The following is a 17600-nucleotide window of genomic DNA, read 5'->3' on the forward strand; positions in this document are numbered from 1 at the left end:
ATCTGATTTCACCCATTCAAGTCAATGGAAAAAATGTAAAAAGCTGTGGGACCGATTTGAACGCAAATTGGTATGCAGATCCCTCACTACCTGGGGTGATATGTTCTGGGGGTCTCGCGGCCCACCTGCACACATGGGCGGAGCTACAAACAGAAAATCAGATTTCATCCATTCACGTCAATGGAAAAAATGTAAAAAGCTGTGGGACCGCTTTGAACGAAACTTGGTATGCAGATCCCTCACTACCTGGGGTGATATGTTCTGGGGGTCACGCTGCCCACCTGTACATGTGGGCGGAGCTACAAACAGAAAATCAGATTTCACCCATTCAAGTCAATGGAAAAAATGTAAAGAGCTGCCATTCTCACAGTAATTTAAAAACGGCTTGACCGATTTGATCGAAACTTGGTATGCAGATCCCTCACTACCTGGGGTGATATGTTCTGGGGGTCTCGCGGCCCACCTACACACATGGGCGGAGCTACAAACAGAAAATCAGATTTCACCCATTCATGTCAATGGAAAAAATGTAAAAAGCTGCCATTCTCACAGTAATTCCAACTACCTGGGGTGATATGTCCTGGGGGTCTCGCGGCCCACCTGCACACGTGGGCGGAGCTACAAACAGAACATCAGATTTCACCCATTCATGTCAATGGAAAAAATGTAAACAGCTGCCATTCTCACAGTAAATCTAAAACGGCTTGACCGATTTGAACGAAACTTGGTATGCAGATCCCTCACTAACTGGGGTGATATGTTCTGGGGGTCTCTTCACCCAAGAATTTATATGTTCTTGCTCCTGGAGGTGAAACTAAAAATGTTGTTTATAATCAAGTTTTGTGTTAGTTGTATTGTATTCATTTTGTCAAATATTTCACATTATAATTTGAATATTGTACTTTTTATAAAGCTGTAAAAAAATAATTTCATTCACCACTATAAAGTATCTTTATTTGAATCCATTTACAGTGTTATAAGTTGCTATAATTAAATACCCGTGCAACGCCGGGGCATCAGCTAGTACTTGATAATATATTGAAATCAATAAAAATACTTAAATATAAAAAAAACCCAAAACAGCTATTACTAGGCCTTTGGTATTTGGATCAGTCGGAGTCTTAGGCCACTCCTAGGGCATCCCAGGATGCACCAAGAAGGAGGCCCAAAGCTCTTATTGGCCCAGGTGGTTAAAGCACTTCCTATGGGAGGGGATTTAGGTATCTGGGCCAGTCAGGTCCTTAGACCCCCTCCCAGGTGCATCCTAGGATGTACTGGAAAGGGGAAAGCCCACCATTTTGGAAGAGGTGGGAGTAAGTATCCCTCTTGCTAACCTTCTTTCAAAGGTGCAAGGAGGGTTCAGGTGGTTTCAGGGGTGTTGAGATTTGAGGGTATTGGGGTAGCATTTTGGGGTGTCAGAAGGTATCAGGGTTTCAGAGGATTGAGGGGGCTCGGTGGCAGAAAGGAGTTGGCATCCCTACTGCCAATTGGATGTGAGGGGAGTGTCAGAGGAGATAGGTAGGAGGGAGTAGACATCCTTCCTGCCGATAACGGTGGGGGGGAGGAGGGGAGGGCATGTCAGTTGTCTTACGCAGGAGGGAATAGGCATTCTTACTGCTGATCATGGTGGATTGGAGAGTCAGGGGGGTCTTCTGCCACTGCCAGTTCATCTGATTAAGGCACGGGTATTTCCCCCCTCATTAGCTGAGCCTGCAGAACTCCCTGAAGCCTCGGCTAAAACCGTGCTGACTGGTCCTCATCAGCCTGTGTCTGTCAAGGTGATCAATGATGCTGTCCTTTATCAGTGACTCTACCATCTTTCCCTGTACCGAGGTCAAACTCACTTTTCCCTGCAGTCTATTGGCTGGCTAAGCCTCTTTAGAAATGTGTGACCAATGGGCTGCAGGAGGAGGTGGGAGCAGTAGCTACAGAGACAGTGTCTTAGCAATCTTCTGTCCTGATTTTCCCTGCAGCCTATTGGCTGGCTAAACTTCTAAGCTTTGTTAGGAATGTCTGACTATTGGGCTGCAGGGGGAGGTGGGAACATAGAAACATAGAAACATAGAAATAGACGGCCCATCTAGTCTGCCCACCTTAATGTCCCTCCCCTACCTTTGCCCTGTGAATAGATCCCATGTGCCGATTCCATTTGGCCTTAAAATCAGGCACGCTGCTGGCCTCAATCACCTGTAGTGGAAGACTATTCCAGCGATCAACCACTCTTTCAGTGAAAAAGAATTTCCTGGTGTCACCTCGTAGTTTCCCGCCCCTGATTTTCAACGGATGTCCTCTTGTTGTCGTGGGACCCTTGAAAAAGAAGATATCTTCCTCCGCCTCGATGCAGCCCGTAAGATACTTGAACGTCTCGATCATGTCCCCCCTCTCTCTGCGCTCCTCAAGCGAGTATAGCTGTAATTTGTCAAGCCGTTTTTCGTATGGTAGATCCTTGAGTCCCGAGACCATCCGGGTGGCCATTCTTTGCACCGACTCCAGTCTCAGCACATCCTTGCGATAATGCGGCCTCCAGAATTGCACACAGTATTCCAGGTGGGGCCTCACCATGGATCTATACAATGGCATAATGACTTCCGCCTTACGACTGACAAAACCCCTTCGTATGCAGCCCATGATTTGTCTTGCCTTGGACGAAGCCTGCTCCACTTGATTGGCAGACTTCATGTCCTCACTGACGATTACCCCCAAGTCTCGTTCAGCTACCGTTTTTGCTAGGATCTCGCCATTAAGGGTATAAGACTTGCATGGATTCTGGCTGCCCAGGTGCATAACTTTGCATTTTTTGGCATTGAAGTTGAGTTGCCATGTCCTAGACCATCACTCCAGTAGGAGTAGGTCGTGCATCATGTTGTCGGGCACTGAATCTTCGTCTGTTGTGCATTTGCCCACTACATTATTCAGTTTGGCGTCATCGGCGAATAATGTTATTTTACCTCGAAGCCCTTCTGCCAAGTCTCTTATAAAGATGTTGAATAGGATTGGGCCCAAGACTGAGCCCTGTGGTACTCCACTAATCACCTCCGTCATTTCGGAGGGGGTGCCGTTCACCACCACCCTTTGGAGCCTACCTCCAAGCCAGCTCCCAACCCATTTCATCAATGTGTTACCTAATCCTATAGAACTCATCTTGCTCAGTAACCTGCGGTGTGGTACGCTATCGAATGCTTTGCTAAAGTCCAGGTACACGATGTCCAGGGACTCCCCTATATCCAGCTTCCCCGTTACCCAGTCAAAGAAGCTGATCAGGTTGGATTGGCAGGATCTCCCCTTAGTAAATCCATGTTGTCGGGGATCCCGTAGATTCTCCTCATCCAGGATCTTATCTAATTGGTGTTTGATTAGAGTTTCCATTAGTTTGCTCACTATCGATGTTAGACTCACTGGTCTGTAGTTTGCTGTCTCCATCTTTGAGCCTTTCTTGTGGAGTGGAATGACGTTAGCCGTCCTCCAGTCCAACGGGACGCTGCCTGTACTAAGGGAGAGGTTGAAGAGCACGGACAGTGGCTCCGCCAAGACATCACTCAGCTCCCTAAGCACCCTGGGGTGCAGGTTGTCCGGCCCCATTGCTTTGTTAACCTTGAGCTTTGACAGCTCACCGTGGACACTGCTGGGCGTAAACTCAAAGTTACTAAACGGGTCAACTGAGCCAACCCTTGTCTGTAGCTGAGGGCCGAGCAGAAGTATTCATTTAATAGTTGGGCTTTTTCCGAATCCTTTTCCACATAGTCTCCGTCTGGTTTCCTAAGACGTACAATCCCGCCTGAGTTTTTTCTTCTATCACTGATATACCTGAAGAAGGATTTATCTCCCTTCTGGATGTTCTTTGCTAGAGACTCCTCCATGAGGAATTTAGCCTCCCTGACTGCTGTTTTGACGGCTTTTGATTTGGCCAGGTAGTCTGCTCTAGAGTCCTGCTTCCCTGATTGTTTGTAAGAGATGAATGCTTTTTTCTTCTCCTTGACCAGGTCTGAGATCTCCGCAGTAAACCACTGTGGCTTATTGTTCATTCGCCGTTTACTTACTGATTTTACATAGCGGTTTGTTGCTTCTTGTATGGTTGCTTTCAAAGTCGACCACATGTCTTCCACGTTATCGGTTTCTTCTTGGCTTTGTAGCGCCTGGTGAACGAAGTCTCCCATTTCTTTGAAATTTGTGTCTTTGAATTTGAGGACTTTGGTTAGTGTAGTAGATTTAGTGAAACCTTTCCTGATATTGAACCATACCATGTTGTGGTCACTGGAGGCCAATGTGTCACCCACCGAGACCTCTTTGACACTTTCTCCATTGGTAAGTATCAGGTCCAGTATTGCCTGATCCCTTGTCGGTTCCAACACCAGTTGCCTGAGGCTTGCTCCTTTCATAGAGTTTAATAGCCTCCTGCTGCTGCCGGAAGCAGAGGTAAGTGTAACCCAATCCACATCAGGCATGTTGAAGTCACCTAGCAATACTGTGTCCCCACGCAAGGTGATATTTTCTATATCTTCGATTATTTCCATATCCAGGTCATCCTGTTGTCTTGGGGGTCTGTAAATTACGCCAAGATACAAGCATTTGTCCTTCCCTCTGGTCAAATTAACCCAAAGGGATTCCCCAGTATACTGGACATCTGAGATTCTCGTGACCTTAATGTCATCTTTAGTATATAATGCTACACCCCCTCCCTTCCTACCCTCTCTGTCCCGGCGAAGCAAGTTGTAACCTGGTATGACCATGTCCCACCCGTGGGAGTCTGTGAGCCAGGTTTCGGATATCGCCACCACATCCAGGTCGGCATTCCTTATTTCTGTTTCCAATTCCAGGATCTTGTTTCCTAAACTGTGTGCGTTGACGTACATAGCCCTCCATGTTATATTTTTGTTATGTCTCAGTGGGGATATTCCTGTTTGAGCTATTTGAACACCTTTAGCATTGTTTGTGTTATTTGTGCTTTCCTGAGGCTCAGAACCACAATGTGTACTCCCCATATACCCAGAACTACAGTGTGTACTCCCCCTAGACCCGGAATTACAATGTGACCCATAAATATGATGTGACCCTACTCCCGACTCAAAAGTGTGTGCACTCACCCCTGACCCAGAATTTCGGTGTCTACTTTCCTCAGCCTCATAAATGTATTGGCATTTTAGTTCGCCTGGTATGTTGTTTGTGCCTGTACCCTCCCCCGACTTACCTAGTTTAAAGCCCTGTGGAATAGGCGGGCTAGGCGGTGTCCAAGGACATTCTTCCCTCTTCTGGTTAGGTGTAGCCCGTCGTGTCCCTGTAGTCCTTGCAATGCTTCTCCATGGTGCAGAAACCCGAAGTTCATCTCCTTGCACCATCCTCGCAGCCAGTCGTTCGCCCTTTGTATTCGATCCTCTCTGGCTCTGCCCTTGCCCCTCACTGGGAGAATCGAGGAGAAGACTACCTGCGCATCCATCCTCCTCAGCTTCTCCCCCAGGGCCCTGAAGTCTTCAGGTATGCTGTCCGGGCTGCTCCTTGCGGTGTCGTTGGTTCCGACGTGGATTAGAACGATGGGGAAGTGGTCTCGGGGCTTGATGAGTTTGTCAATGCAAGCAGTGACATCCCGGATCCTGGCCCCTGGCAAACAGCAGACCTCTCTTGATTGTAGGTCTGGTCTGCAGATTGGTCCCTCGGTGCCCCTCAGCAGCGAATCTCCGATGACCACCACTCTGCGCTTCTTAGGGGTGGGCTGTACTGTTGATTCCGGAGTTGGAACCGTCTGCTGAATAACTACTTGTAGCTCTTTCTCCGGACCTTCCTGTAGCAGCTGATATCTGTTCCTCAGGGCGATATGAGGTGTCGATGTTGAGCTGTCCTGTATGGGGGAAAAAGAGACAGAGTTAGGTCCTCTGCATTTTCTTGTGGAGGAAGTCACCAACTGCCAGGAGTCAGCGTCTCCAACCACTTCCTGCATTCCGGTAGTTTGTCTCAAGGTGGCTGTTTTGGATGCTATGGGTGTTCCCAGGGTGGTCTTGTCAGGTTCCTGTTCAGCGATCTGAGACAGCTTCTGGATGACTCCATCGATGAAGGTCTCGTCGTCTCGGATGCTCCTTAAGCGCTGAACCTCCTCTCTCAGGCTCTTTAGCTCCATCAAAAGGCTTTCGTCCGGTTGAACCATTACTTCTGTCTGCGTTGAGACTGTAGACATCTTTGAGGGGATGGCCTCGGTCTGTACAGAGACCTCTGCCCTCCGTCCTGGTTCTCCTTCCATCTGTACTCGGACCATAGCCATCCCCTGGGTGCTCTCGGTGACTGAACTGCCTGTTTTGATTGAAGTCTTGCTGCTTCTAGTCCTACCTGCCATTACAAAGGTTTATTGTTATTATTTCTTAATTTTAATTTTTTTTTTTTTTTTTTTAAGGATGTTTGTTAGGGTGGGGGCTGTTAGGTGTTGGTCAGTAAGTGTTGAGGGAGGGATAGAGGTAGTTAGTTAGTTCTTGGTCTGAGGGATGGAGTAGTTAGTTAGTTAGTAGTAGTAGTTAGTTAGTTAATAGTTAGTTAATTGTCAGTTAAGAACGTCTGTTTGTTAGTGTGCCTGTTTAGTGAGAAAGATTTAGTAGCTTGTTGGTGAGATAGAAAGTTGTAAGATTGAGAGTTAAAGACTTGGTAGAAAGTTGTAGATTGATAGTTAAAGACTTGGTAGAACGCTAAAGAAAGACTGAAGACAATTGATTAGTTAGCTAGTCTTATAAGTTGGGAGTCCGGCTATAGTTGATAGCCCTTTCTTGATGCCCTTCTTGAGGCCCTTCGCAAAGGCGCTCTCGCTAAGGCAAGCGCCTTTGCCGCGCGCCGAACGGCTGTGCGCCGTTGGCTCGTCCCCTTTTATGGGGGGAGTTTGGCTGGTGATGTCAGGGGTGGGCGGAGTTAGCTCTCGCTCTTCCCCTGCTAGCACCGCCTTCTCTGCTCCTCTCTCTGCTTCTTCCTGCTAGCACACTCTCCGCTCACTGTTCTGCCATGTGCTCAGAACTAGGCACAGCTCCTACAGTCTCCCTTCGGCTGGCCTTGCACATCAACAAAATCCCCCACATGACCTTCTCGAATGAATTTTGTTGAACTCCAGACCTAGCTAAATCACTTTCTCATACCTGAAACCCTAGATTCACCCCGTTTCATGAAAATCCTTAGTGCTGTTTTCAAAATAAAATATTGTTTTCATGCCCTGTTAACAATTCCTGTTCTTGCTATATATTAAAATCAATAAAATATTTGAACTAAAAAAAATTTAGCTACATACATACAATTATTGCTCACTTTATAATATAGGATATCAGCTAAAGGGGCAATAGGTGACCTTAGAAACATAAATAAAGAGTAGAGATGAAAAGATACACAATCACCTGGATAATAAAAAATAACACTCATCAAACCCCATTGAAAACGAGACTACTTGATTGCATCCTTAGAGGACATGATAAGATAGTGAAACTTAGATATTTTTTTTTATTGTTAAACACACTATACATCACATGTATGCATTTTTTTTTGCCACTACCATAAGAACATAAGAACATAAGCAGTGCCTCTGCCGGGTCAGACCACAGGTCCATCCTGCCCAGCAGTCCGCTCCCGCGGCGGCCCAAACAGGTCAAGACCTGTCTGAATCATCAGAAGGGGCTCCCTTGCCACCTTGGTTTCCCATTTAAGTCCTGCCTTCCTATCGAAGTCCTAGCCCTCCGGTCTTGCACATGCATGACCTGGTTGATTTATACTCATTACCTGGTTAACTTCCTATACTTGTGTTACATCCCAGCTCCTCCCTCAGTATCCCACGATCCCTTTATCCCTCAGAAATCCGTCCAATCCCTGTTTGAATCCCTGTACCGTACTCTGCCTGATCACTTCCTCCGGTAGCGCATTCCAAGTGTCCACGACCCTTTGTGTGAAAAAAAACTTCCTTGCATTTGTTTTGAACCTGTCTCCCTTCAGTTTCTCCGAATGCCCCCTCGTACTTGTTGTCCCCTTCAGTCTGAAGAATCTGTCCCTATCCACCCTCTCTATGCCCCTCATGATCTTGAAGGTCTCTATCATATCTCCCCTGAGCCTCCTTTTCTCCAGAGAGAAGAGCCCCAGCCTATCCAGCCTCTCGGCGTATGAGCAGTGTTCCAGCCCTCTTACCAATTTCGTTGCTCTCCTTTGGACTCTCTCAAGTACCGCCATGTCCTTCTTGAGGTGTGGCGACCAATACTGAACGCAGTATTCTAGATGTGGACGCACCATCGCTCGATACAATGGCATGATGACTTCCCGTGATCTGGTTACTATGCCCTTCTTTATGATTCCCAGCATCCTGTTGGCTTTTTTCGAGGCTGCTGCGCACTGTGCAGATGGCTTCAGTGATGCATCCACCAGCACTCCCAAGTCTCTCTCGAGTCTGCTGTCTCCCAACAATACCCCCCCCAATTTGTAGTTGAACAACGGGTTCTTTTTCCCTATATGCATGACCTTGCATTTGTCCACGTTGAAGCGCATTTGACTTCTTAGTGTAGTGACTTGCTCTTTGTTTGCTATATTCTTTGCTAGCAGACAAGTAGAGTACCCTACATTTGGTGCAATGCAACCCCTCATCAAAAGTTTGCTACATCTCCTTGATTCCTCAATGAACCAGATCTGTAGGAGGAGGCAGACAGAAGACTGTTCATGTGCATAGATGGGTGGCACTGTGGCAGAAATACTACAGGAGTGTAGCTAGTAAGTGCCAACTTTTATAAATTAAAAGAAAACAGTGACTTCAGCACTAAGAAAGTGAAGATTTTTGCCAAGACTACCCACCACTTCATTAAATTAGTAAGTTAAGGAACATGATAGCCAAGCAGAAAGTATCACTTTAAAACTATATGCAAATTGCTTTCTACATTCTTATCAAGTGAGTTGAAAGGGGAACATCAAGCAACATCCAGGTGATTGCAGGCAAGCTGAAATGGCATTAAGCCTCATCCTGAAATCAGAAAGTAAAATTCATCACTGAAAGTGGAGGCAGCACATAACTTGATTGAAAAATTAGCTTTCTACTCTTAAGTTGAAGCTAAAAAGCCATTGAGTACAGAGAGAGAAAAGTGAAACGGCCTTCACTCTCTCTCTTCTCAACTAATTCCCTCCCCGTACTTGTGATCAAAGTATGGTTGTGGACCTAATGAATGAACCACAGGAAACATGCTGAAGTATTAAAAAGTATTTATTGGCCCAACATTGACCATGTTTCAGCTTCTAATAAGGTTAGGGCTCTTCAGCTTGGAAAAGAGATGGCTGAGAGGAGGTATGATTGAAATCTACAAAATCCTGAGTGGAGTAGAACGGGTACAATGGATCAATTTTTCACTCCATCAAAAATTACAAAGACTAGGGGACACTCAATGAACTTATAGGGAAATACTTTTAAAAACCAATAGGAGGAAATATTTTTTCACTCAGAGAATAGTTAAGCTCTGGAATGCATTGCCAGAGATTGTGATAAGAGCGGATAGCGTAGCTAGTTTTAAGAGGGGTTTGGACACTTTCCTGGAAGAAAAGTCCATAGTCTGTTATTGAGAAAGACAAGGGGGAAGCCACTGCTTGCATGGAATTTTGCTACTTCTTAGGTTTTGGCCAGGTACTAGTGACCTGGATTAGCCACCGTGAGAATGGGCTACTGGGCTTGAAGGACTATTGATCTGACCCAGTAAGGCTAGTCTTATGATTTTATGTCCTCTCAATGGTAAATAGTAGATGTAAAAGTGATAAATAGAATCTAAATGTCAAACTGCAAAACAAATTGAGTGGATAGTTTTCTCTCTAGTAGCAGTGTTGAGGCCTGGGCTACATGAGTTGAGTCTCTTTAATTTGAAAGGAAACTCTGCATAAGAACATAAGAATTGCCACTGCTGGGTCAGACCAGTGGTTCATTGTGCCCAGCAGTCCGCTCACGCGGCGGCCCTTTGGTCAAAGACCAGTGCTCTAAATGAGTCCAGCCTCACCTGCGTACGTTCTGGTTTAGCAGGAACTTGTCCAACTTTGTCTTGAATCCCTGGAGGGTGTTTTCCCCTATAACAGACTCTGGAAGAGCGTTCCAGTTTTCTACCACTCTCTGGGTGAAGAAGAATCTATCCCCTTTCAACTTTAGAGAGTGCCCTCTCATTCCCCTACCTTGAAGAGGGTGAACAACCTTTTATCTGTTAAGTCTATTCCCTTCAGTATTTTGAATGTTTCAATCATGTCCCCTTTCAGTTTCCTCTTTTCTAGGGAGAAGAGGCCCAGTTTCTCCAATCTCTCACTGTACGGCAACTCCTCCAGCCCCTTAACCATTTTAGTCGCTCTTCTCTGGACCCTTTCGAGTAGTACCATGTCCTTCTTCATGTACGGCGACCAGTGCTGGACGCAGTACTCCAGGTGAGGGTGCACCATGGCCCGGTACAGCGGCATTATAACCTTCTCCGATTTGTTCATGATCCCCTTAATCATTTCTAGCATTCTGTTCACCCTTTTCACCGCTGCCGCGTAATGAGAAGGCAGAGGACGAATTTAAGGGGTGATAGACTCCGGAGTAATCTAAGGAATACTTTTTTTACAGAAAGAATGGTAGATGCATGGAACAGTCTCCCAGAAGAGGTGTTAGAGACAGAGACTGTGTCTGAATTCAAAAGGGCCTGGGATAGGCACGTGGGATCTCTCAGAGAGAGAAAGAGATAATGGTTACTGCGGATGGGCAGACTAGATGGTCCATTTGGCCTTTATCTGCCATCATGTTTCTATGTTTCACTCAATTTGCTAGGCAGTTTGCTGTTTAGATTCTATTTATCATGCTTACATCTACTATTTGGTATTGAAAAAACAATAGCTGAACCCTGACACAGGCAGTTGCCGAAACACGTTCCATGTCAGGTCAATAAATATTTCTTCAAAACTTCAGCATGTTTCCTGTGGTAGATTTAGTTGGTCCTTGATTATAGGATTTGTGTGGCTTTGCTTTGATGTTTGTCCTTGGTGTTTTCCCTCTCTAATCTGATTCAAAGCAGTGTTGCCAACTGGATCCAGATTTGCCCAACAGGGTTGATCCAATCTTGCTTTTCATAGGGAATGCAATGGGGAAGTCATAACTACAAGTCCCTGCATGCAGTGGAGTATACCCAGGACTGGATCAACTACTACTACTACTACTTATAATTTCTAAAGTTCTATCACACAAGCAGCACTGTACATTAACATAGAAGAGATCCTGTTGGGCAAATTTGAATCCAGTTGGCAGCTTTAGGACACCTTGAGAAAGTGGAGTTTATAGTCTTCGCTGTATCTGCTTGATTGCATCTCAAAACCTTTGGTCCTGTCTGAAACGCTTTAACTCCTTTTGAAAATACAGCTCAGTTTTTATGCATGTAATGTGCTGTCTGCCATTTTGCTGTATTTAAAAGTGTCACACTGTCTATCTCTTTCAAGTTTAAGACTTTTGCTGAAATCTGTTGCAGTTTGCCAAGATCATCAAACCTAGTTGTTTGGCAGTCTATGTTTTCATGAAGCGTGGCATACTTGCAGTTGTGAACAAGAGGGAAAACATCAAGGGTCCAGAGAGTCTTGCAAGTAAATTGTGTCTGCGCTAGCCATAATGCAAAACAGGACTGTTAAAGTCTATCCCAATCCACATTGTTTTTTGTTTTTTTTCCATGAAAATTTTTTATTGATTTTATGAAAAAAACAGTGTAACAGAGGCACAGAGCAGTACAAACACAAACAATGTTACTTAAGAGTATAAATCAAATACATTCATACATCAGATGTTTGCAAGTATTTCAGTAAAGGGGACCAACAAGAATCAACAGAACAAAGTTGATCTTTACATTCATAGAATGCTATTTCATATTTATGATGTTGTAAAACTAAATTCCACCAATGTTGGACATGAAGTAAGTTCGCAGATTTCCAATGAGTTAGAATCAATTTCTGAGCAAGAATGATTAATATATCAAACAATTTTCTTTGAGAGTCCAATAAGTCAATATGTATGGAGTGTGATTTAAACATTATAATAGATAAAGATAATTGACAATCTAGATGAAACATTGATTTCATTATGGACCATACATCTTGCCAGAAAGAGATTACAAAAGAACATTTAAATATCATATGAATCAATGAACCTTGACCCATTTTACAATTCCAACAAACATTAGAGGGTAAGAGACCTGCAATACATAATTTATGGGGGTCCATAGGGCCTTATGATACAAAAAGTACATAGACTGTAATGTACTAGCTGATGATCGAGACCTCAGAGATTTAGACCAAAGAAGTGCCCATGCTTTATTACCTAATTGATGTTCACAATCTTTTTCCCATATACCCATAAGTGTGTTATTAGGTAAATTGTCCCGGATTGGGGCCATATTATACTTTTCCCCCTTTTTTATTTTTTCCCTTTCCTTTCCTTTTCTTTTCTCTTTTTTTTTTATATATAAACCCCCTATATATAATCCTATATTTCCTTATTTCATTCCCTTTATCTGAGCCCATTAATCCATAGTAGAAACAATATCCTTAAATCATATCAGGATAAACATATAGAAAAAACTGTATTAAAGATGCCTTTATTTCCTCCTATTTTTTAATTATTATCTTCTTTTTTATTTTTTATTATTATTATTTTTATAATAATAATTTTTTTTGATTTTTTTGTTTTTTTTGTTTTTTATATTATTTATATTTTTTTGTTTTTTTTAAATCCCTTTTCCCTTTTCCCCTTCCCCTTTATTTATAATATAATCAAAATATGTTCTTAACTCCCCTAAACTGATTCTCATTCATCTTCTTTGCCCTTTCCTCTACTCTCTCAACCATACATATTAAAACCCTAATCCCATAAGTGTGGTCTGAGAGAAATTATATATCACTATAACAGAAATCTTAAAAGTAAGATGGAGAAGGAGGACACGTTTCTCTTACAGTGTGATCATCCAAAATAAAAAAAAGAATTATATTCCCTACATAAACAGCAAAGTCCAATAATACTGTGGGGAGAAAAACAAAAGATCTAGACTAAAATACAAAACAAAGTTTACTATAATCAAATAAAGGATCTGAGTGAAATAAAAAGAAGAAATCTGAGATTTGATCAGCAATAAAAATGAATCAAACAAACATATGGATAAGTCATCAACTAAAGAAGGCCATGGTAAGTGAAAAGCTGGTGCAGGCTTCCTTAGTGTTCTTCAATTCTCAGAAAGAAAGATTAGGCATGTATCTGGAATAAAACATAAAGACATCAGGCGGAAGACATGCCCTGTGACTGCAGGCCATCCAAAAAGGACTGAAGTTGTTCTGGGGATTCGAAATGCTGAGTGGAATTATTAATTGTCATGATCATCCGAGCAGGGTATTGCAGCCCGTATCTTGCTCCCATCGATTTAAGTCTCACTCTCATTTCCAAAAAAGACTTCCTTTTTCTAGCCGTCGTTTTTGCCAAATCCGGAACTATTAAGAACTTCTTATCCTCGAATTTCAAGTCTGATATGGACTTTGCATCAGTTAGAATTTGCAGAGCCTGGGGATAGCGTAGTAACTTTGCTACGATGGGTCTTGGTCTCGTGAATCCTTGTTTCAAGGAAGATGGCGGCGCGCTCGAACTGCAGAGGTAAGTCGGATGATAAATGCAGGATTTTCGGCAGTTGGTCTGTAAGAAATTTGACAAGATCTGAACCTTCCGCACATTCCGCTAAGCCGATAATTCTAATGTTATTCCGACAATTGCGATTGGAAAGGTCCTCCAACTCCTGATCAAGTTTTTTAAATCGCTGCTGCACGCGTTCCTCAAATTGTGCAGTAGAAAGCGCCGCCATGTCTGCCCTGTTTTCTAGCGCCTCGACACACATTTTGCAAGAGTCAAAGGAGACTGAGAGTGAATTAATTTCACCACGCATTTCACAAGTTATGTCATATTGTTTTGTAATTAGATCCTTTAGTGCCCGAATCTCGTCCAGCACGATATCAGATGAATCCGAGTGATGTTTACTCACCGACCGCTTTTCCGGTGTCGGAGGATCATGTTTGGATCTTTTTGACCCCGATGTTTGTGCTAGCTGCGATTCTGCTTTGGTAGATTTATTCGCTGCCATCTCAGCTATAGAAAGAGATATTTATAAACTCGATCAGTAAAGTTTATCACTTGCTCCGTGTCGATGTTTTAGAATCCAAGGAGGAGAGAAGAGATTATACAGCCACCTTGTTCTCCAGCTCAATAGCGCCCCCAATCCACATTGTTTCATGTATTTTGAAGCCGTCGTATCATGGTATACATTCTAGAACAGTGTTATTCTACTGCCGGTCTGCTGAAATTTCATGCTGGTCCATGCAGGGCTGTGAGATGGGTGCACAAAAATTTCCTGCCAGTCCGTACAGGGCTTCCTCCCTTCCCCTCCCAGCAGCTCTCAGTACTTGCCTGCAGCAGCGATTCACTTTGGCAGCCTTGGGGCTTTTGCTGAGTCGCAGCCCGCCTCTGATGATGCAACTTCCTTTTTCCTCAGAGGTGGGCGCGACCCATGAAAGGTTGCCTAAGTGAATCGCTGCTGCATGCAAGTTCTGAGAGCTCCTGGGAGGGGAGTGGAGGGAAGGGGAAGAAGCCACTGTTGGAGGCTGGGAAGCTGCTGGTTAAAGGGAAAGCTGCTACTGGACCAGGAGGGAGGGAGAAGGAGAGATGCTGCTGGGAGGGGAGGAGGGAAAGGGAAGAGAAGAGAGTTACTGTTGGATAGGGGAGGAGGGAAGGGAGAGGGGGTACTATTGGACAGGGGAGGAGGGAAAAAGGAAAGTAACAGCTGGCAGGGAGAGTAGAGGAGGGGAAGGGGTCAGGGTTGAATGGAGAGGTCAGATGAGAAAGGAGAGAGACAGAGGAATGATAAAGTAGAGAGAGATTGATGGTGGGAAGGGGGTCAGCAGAGAAATAAGGAGAGAGGGACAAAGATGCTAGATCTGGTATAGGAGAGATAAAAATAAAGAGAGCAGTGAAGCTGGAATGAATCATGTAAAAAGGAGAGAGAGGGCGCAGGCTGGATAGAAAGGGGAGAGAGGCACAGAAAGAAGCAAGACTGGGTATCAAAAAGACTGGACGAAGGAGATTCACTGGACATAGTGTACCTAGACTTCAGTAAAGCTTTTGACAGCGTCCCACATCGCAGACTGTTAAACAAGATGAAATCGATGGGGTTAGGAGAGACTCTAACGGCATGGGTCAATGATTGGCTGAGTGGCAGACTTCAGAGGGTGATGGTTAACGGTACTTTCTCTGAGACATCGGAGGTGACCAGCGGGGTGCCGCAGGGCTCGGTCTTGGGTCCGCTCCTCTTCAACATATTCATAGGAGATCTGACTCAAGGGCTTCAAGGTAAAGTAACATTATTCGCCGACGACGCCAAACTATGTAATATGGTAAGCGACAGCAATTTACAAGATAGCATGGCGCAGGACCTGCGTACATTGGAATGCTGGTCCTCAACCTGGCAGCTGGGCTTCAATGCTGGGAAGTGTAAGGTCATGCACTTAGGTAGCAGAAACCCGTGCAGAACTTATACCTTAAACGGGGAGACCTTGACCAGGACTTCAGCGGAACGAGATTTAGGAGTAATCATTAGTGCAGACATGAAATCTGCCAATCAGGTGAAGAAGGCTTCCTCAAGGGCAAGGCAGATGCTGGGTTGCATCCGTAGAAGTTTCGTCAGCAGAAAGCCTGCTGTCATAATGCCACTGTACAGGGCCATGGTGAGACCTCATCTGGAATACTGCGTGCAATTCTGGAAGCCACATTACCGCAAAGACGTGCAGAGGGTTGAGTCGGTCCAAAGGATGGCCACCAGAATGGTCTCAGGGCTTAAAGGTCTCTCGTACGAAGCAAGACTAAACACTCTACACTCTCGAGGAACGCAGGGAGAGGGGAGACATGATTGAGACGTTTAAATACGTCACTGGACGTATAGAAGTGGAAGATAACATTTTCCTTCTCAGAGGCCCCTCAACCACAAGGGGGCACCCGCTCAAACTCAAGGGCGGGAAATTTCACGGCGACACCAGGAAGTATTTCTTCACGGAGCGAGTGATTGATCAATGGAACAAGCTTCCAGTACAGGTAATCGAGGCCAGCAGCGTGCCAGATTTTAAGAATAAATGGGACGCCCATGTGGGATCACTACGTGGGTCAGGGCAAAACATTGGCTAATCTTAAGGGGAGGGTCTATAGAGTGGGCAGACTTGATGGGCCTTGGCCCTTTTCTGCCGTCATCTTTCTATGTTTCTATGTTTCTAAGATACCATATGGAAGGGGGAGAAGGAAGACAGTGGATGGAAGGGGCAGATGCTGGATTGAAGAAACAGAGAGGGCATATGCTAGAAGGAGGAGAGTGAAAATAAAATGAAAGCAGAAACCAGAGACAACAAAAGGTAGAAAAAGTTCATTTTATTTCTATTTTGTGATTAGAATATATCAGATTTGAAATATGTATCCTGCTAGAGCTGGTGTTAGACATAACTGGGGACTGCAAAACCCAGGCAGTGCTTCTTTAGCTACCAGCTGGCTTAGGTCACAGAGGGCAGTTGCCCTAGTTGCAGTCCCCTAACACTATTCCTCTCATGTGTGACTGCGGTATGCTGTTAGCATGATATTTCTGATAAGCATTCTGTAATAATTTGGCTTAATCAGTTTTCTTGATAGTAAATATATGTGATGGGGAGGGGAGACAGGGGTTTTGCTGATCCATGTTCTGTATTATTTGTATTTATAAAATGACAATTGTACAGAATATTGTTTCTTTTTATACTGTAATAAAATACGTTCAATTTAAAATCATAACTGAGGCTTGTGCAGATGGGATCAGATGGTTTAAGGGGATTGAGCTCGCGGGGATGGGGTGAAACAGAAACATGATGGCAGATAAAGGCCAAATGGCCCATCTAGTCTGTCCATCTGCAGTAACCATTATCTCTTTCTCTCTCTGAGAGATCCCACGTGCCTATCCCAGGCCCTTTTGAATTCAGACACAGCCTCTGTCTCCACCACCTCTTCTGGGAGACTGTTCCATGCATCTACCACCCTTTCTGTTAAAAAGTATTTGCTTAGATTACTCGGGAGCTTATCACCTCTTAACTTCATCCTATGCCCTCTCATTGTAGAGTTTCCTTTCAAATTAAAGAGACTTAACTCATGTACATTTACATTATGTAGGTATTTAAACATCTTTATCATTTCTCCCTCCCTTGTCTCTATCATATCTTCCCAAGCCACCGCCATGATTTCTCCCTGTTTACCTGAAGTCAGGCCAGGCACGTACAAGCACTGGGCTCACAGCCTTCCTCCCCCCCACCCCCGACAACAATTCTGATGTCGGAGAGGAAGTTCCGGGCCAGCCAATTGCTGCCTGGCTAGCCCATACATTCTTCTCCGACATTAGAATTGACATGGGGGGCGGGAGGGGGGGGGAAAGGCTGTGAGCCTGACGCTTCTACACGCCAGGCCTGGCGTCGGGGAAGCAGGGAGAAATCAGCGGCGGTAGCTTGGAGGGGCAGGGAGAGAGAAGGATGGACAGAAAGAAAGGGGGGCAGGTAAAGAGAGAAAGAAAGAAAGGGGTGCATGGAGAAAGTAA

The 17600-nt window shown here is 44.6% G+C and overlaps 2 protein-coding genes across 2 annotated transcripts in view; one reads left to right on the top strand and one right to left on the bottom strand.

Moving 5' to 3' along the window:
* FBXL7 (F-box and leucine rich repeat protein 7) overlaps positions 1–17600 on the top strand; it is a 501276-nt gene that overhangs the window by 129934 nt on the left and 353742 nt on the right. The gene's annotated exons all lie outside the window — the stretch shown is intronic.
* The window catches only part of LOC117356004, a 60356-nt gene continuing 55525 nt past the window's right edge, over positions 12770–17600 (bottom strand). Inside the window, exon 4 of the mRNA XM_033935237.1 lies at positions 12770–14095. Within this exon, the coding sequence (XP_033791128.1) occupies positions 13500–14095 (596 nt within the window). The 3' untranslated portion in view covers positions 12770–13499. The remainder of the gene's footprint in view (positions 14096–17600) is intronic.

The sequence above is a fragment of the Geotrypetes seraphini genome, chromosome 2, assembly GCF_902459505.1.
Source record: "Geotrypetes seraphini chromosome 2, aGeoSer1.1, whole genome shotgun sequence".
NCBI lineage: Eukaryota > Metazoa > Chordata > Amphibia > Gymnophiona > Dermophiidae > Geotrypetes > Geotrypetes seraphini.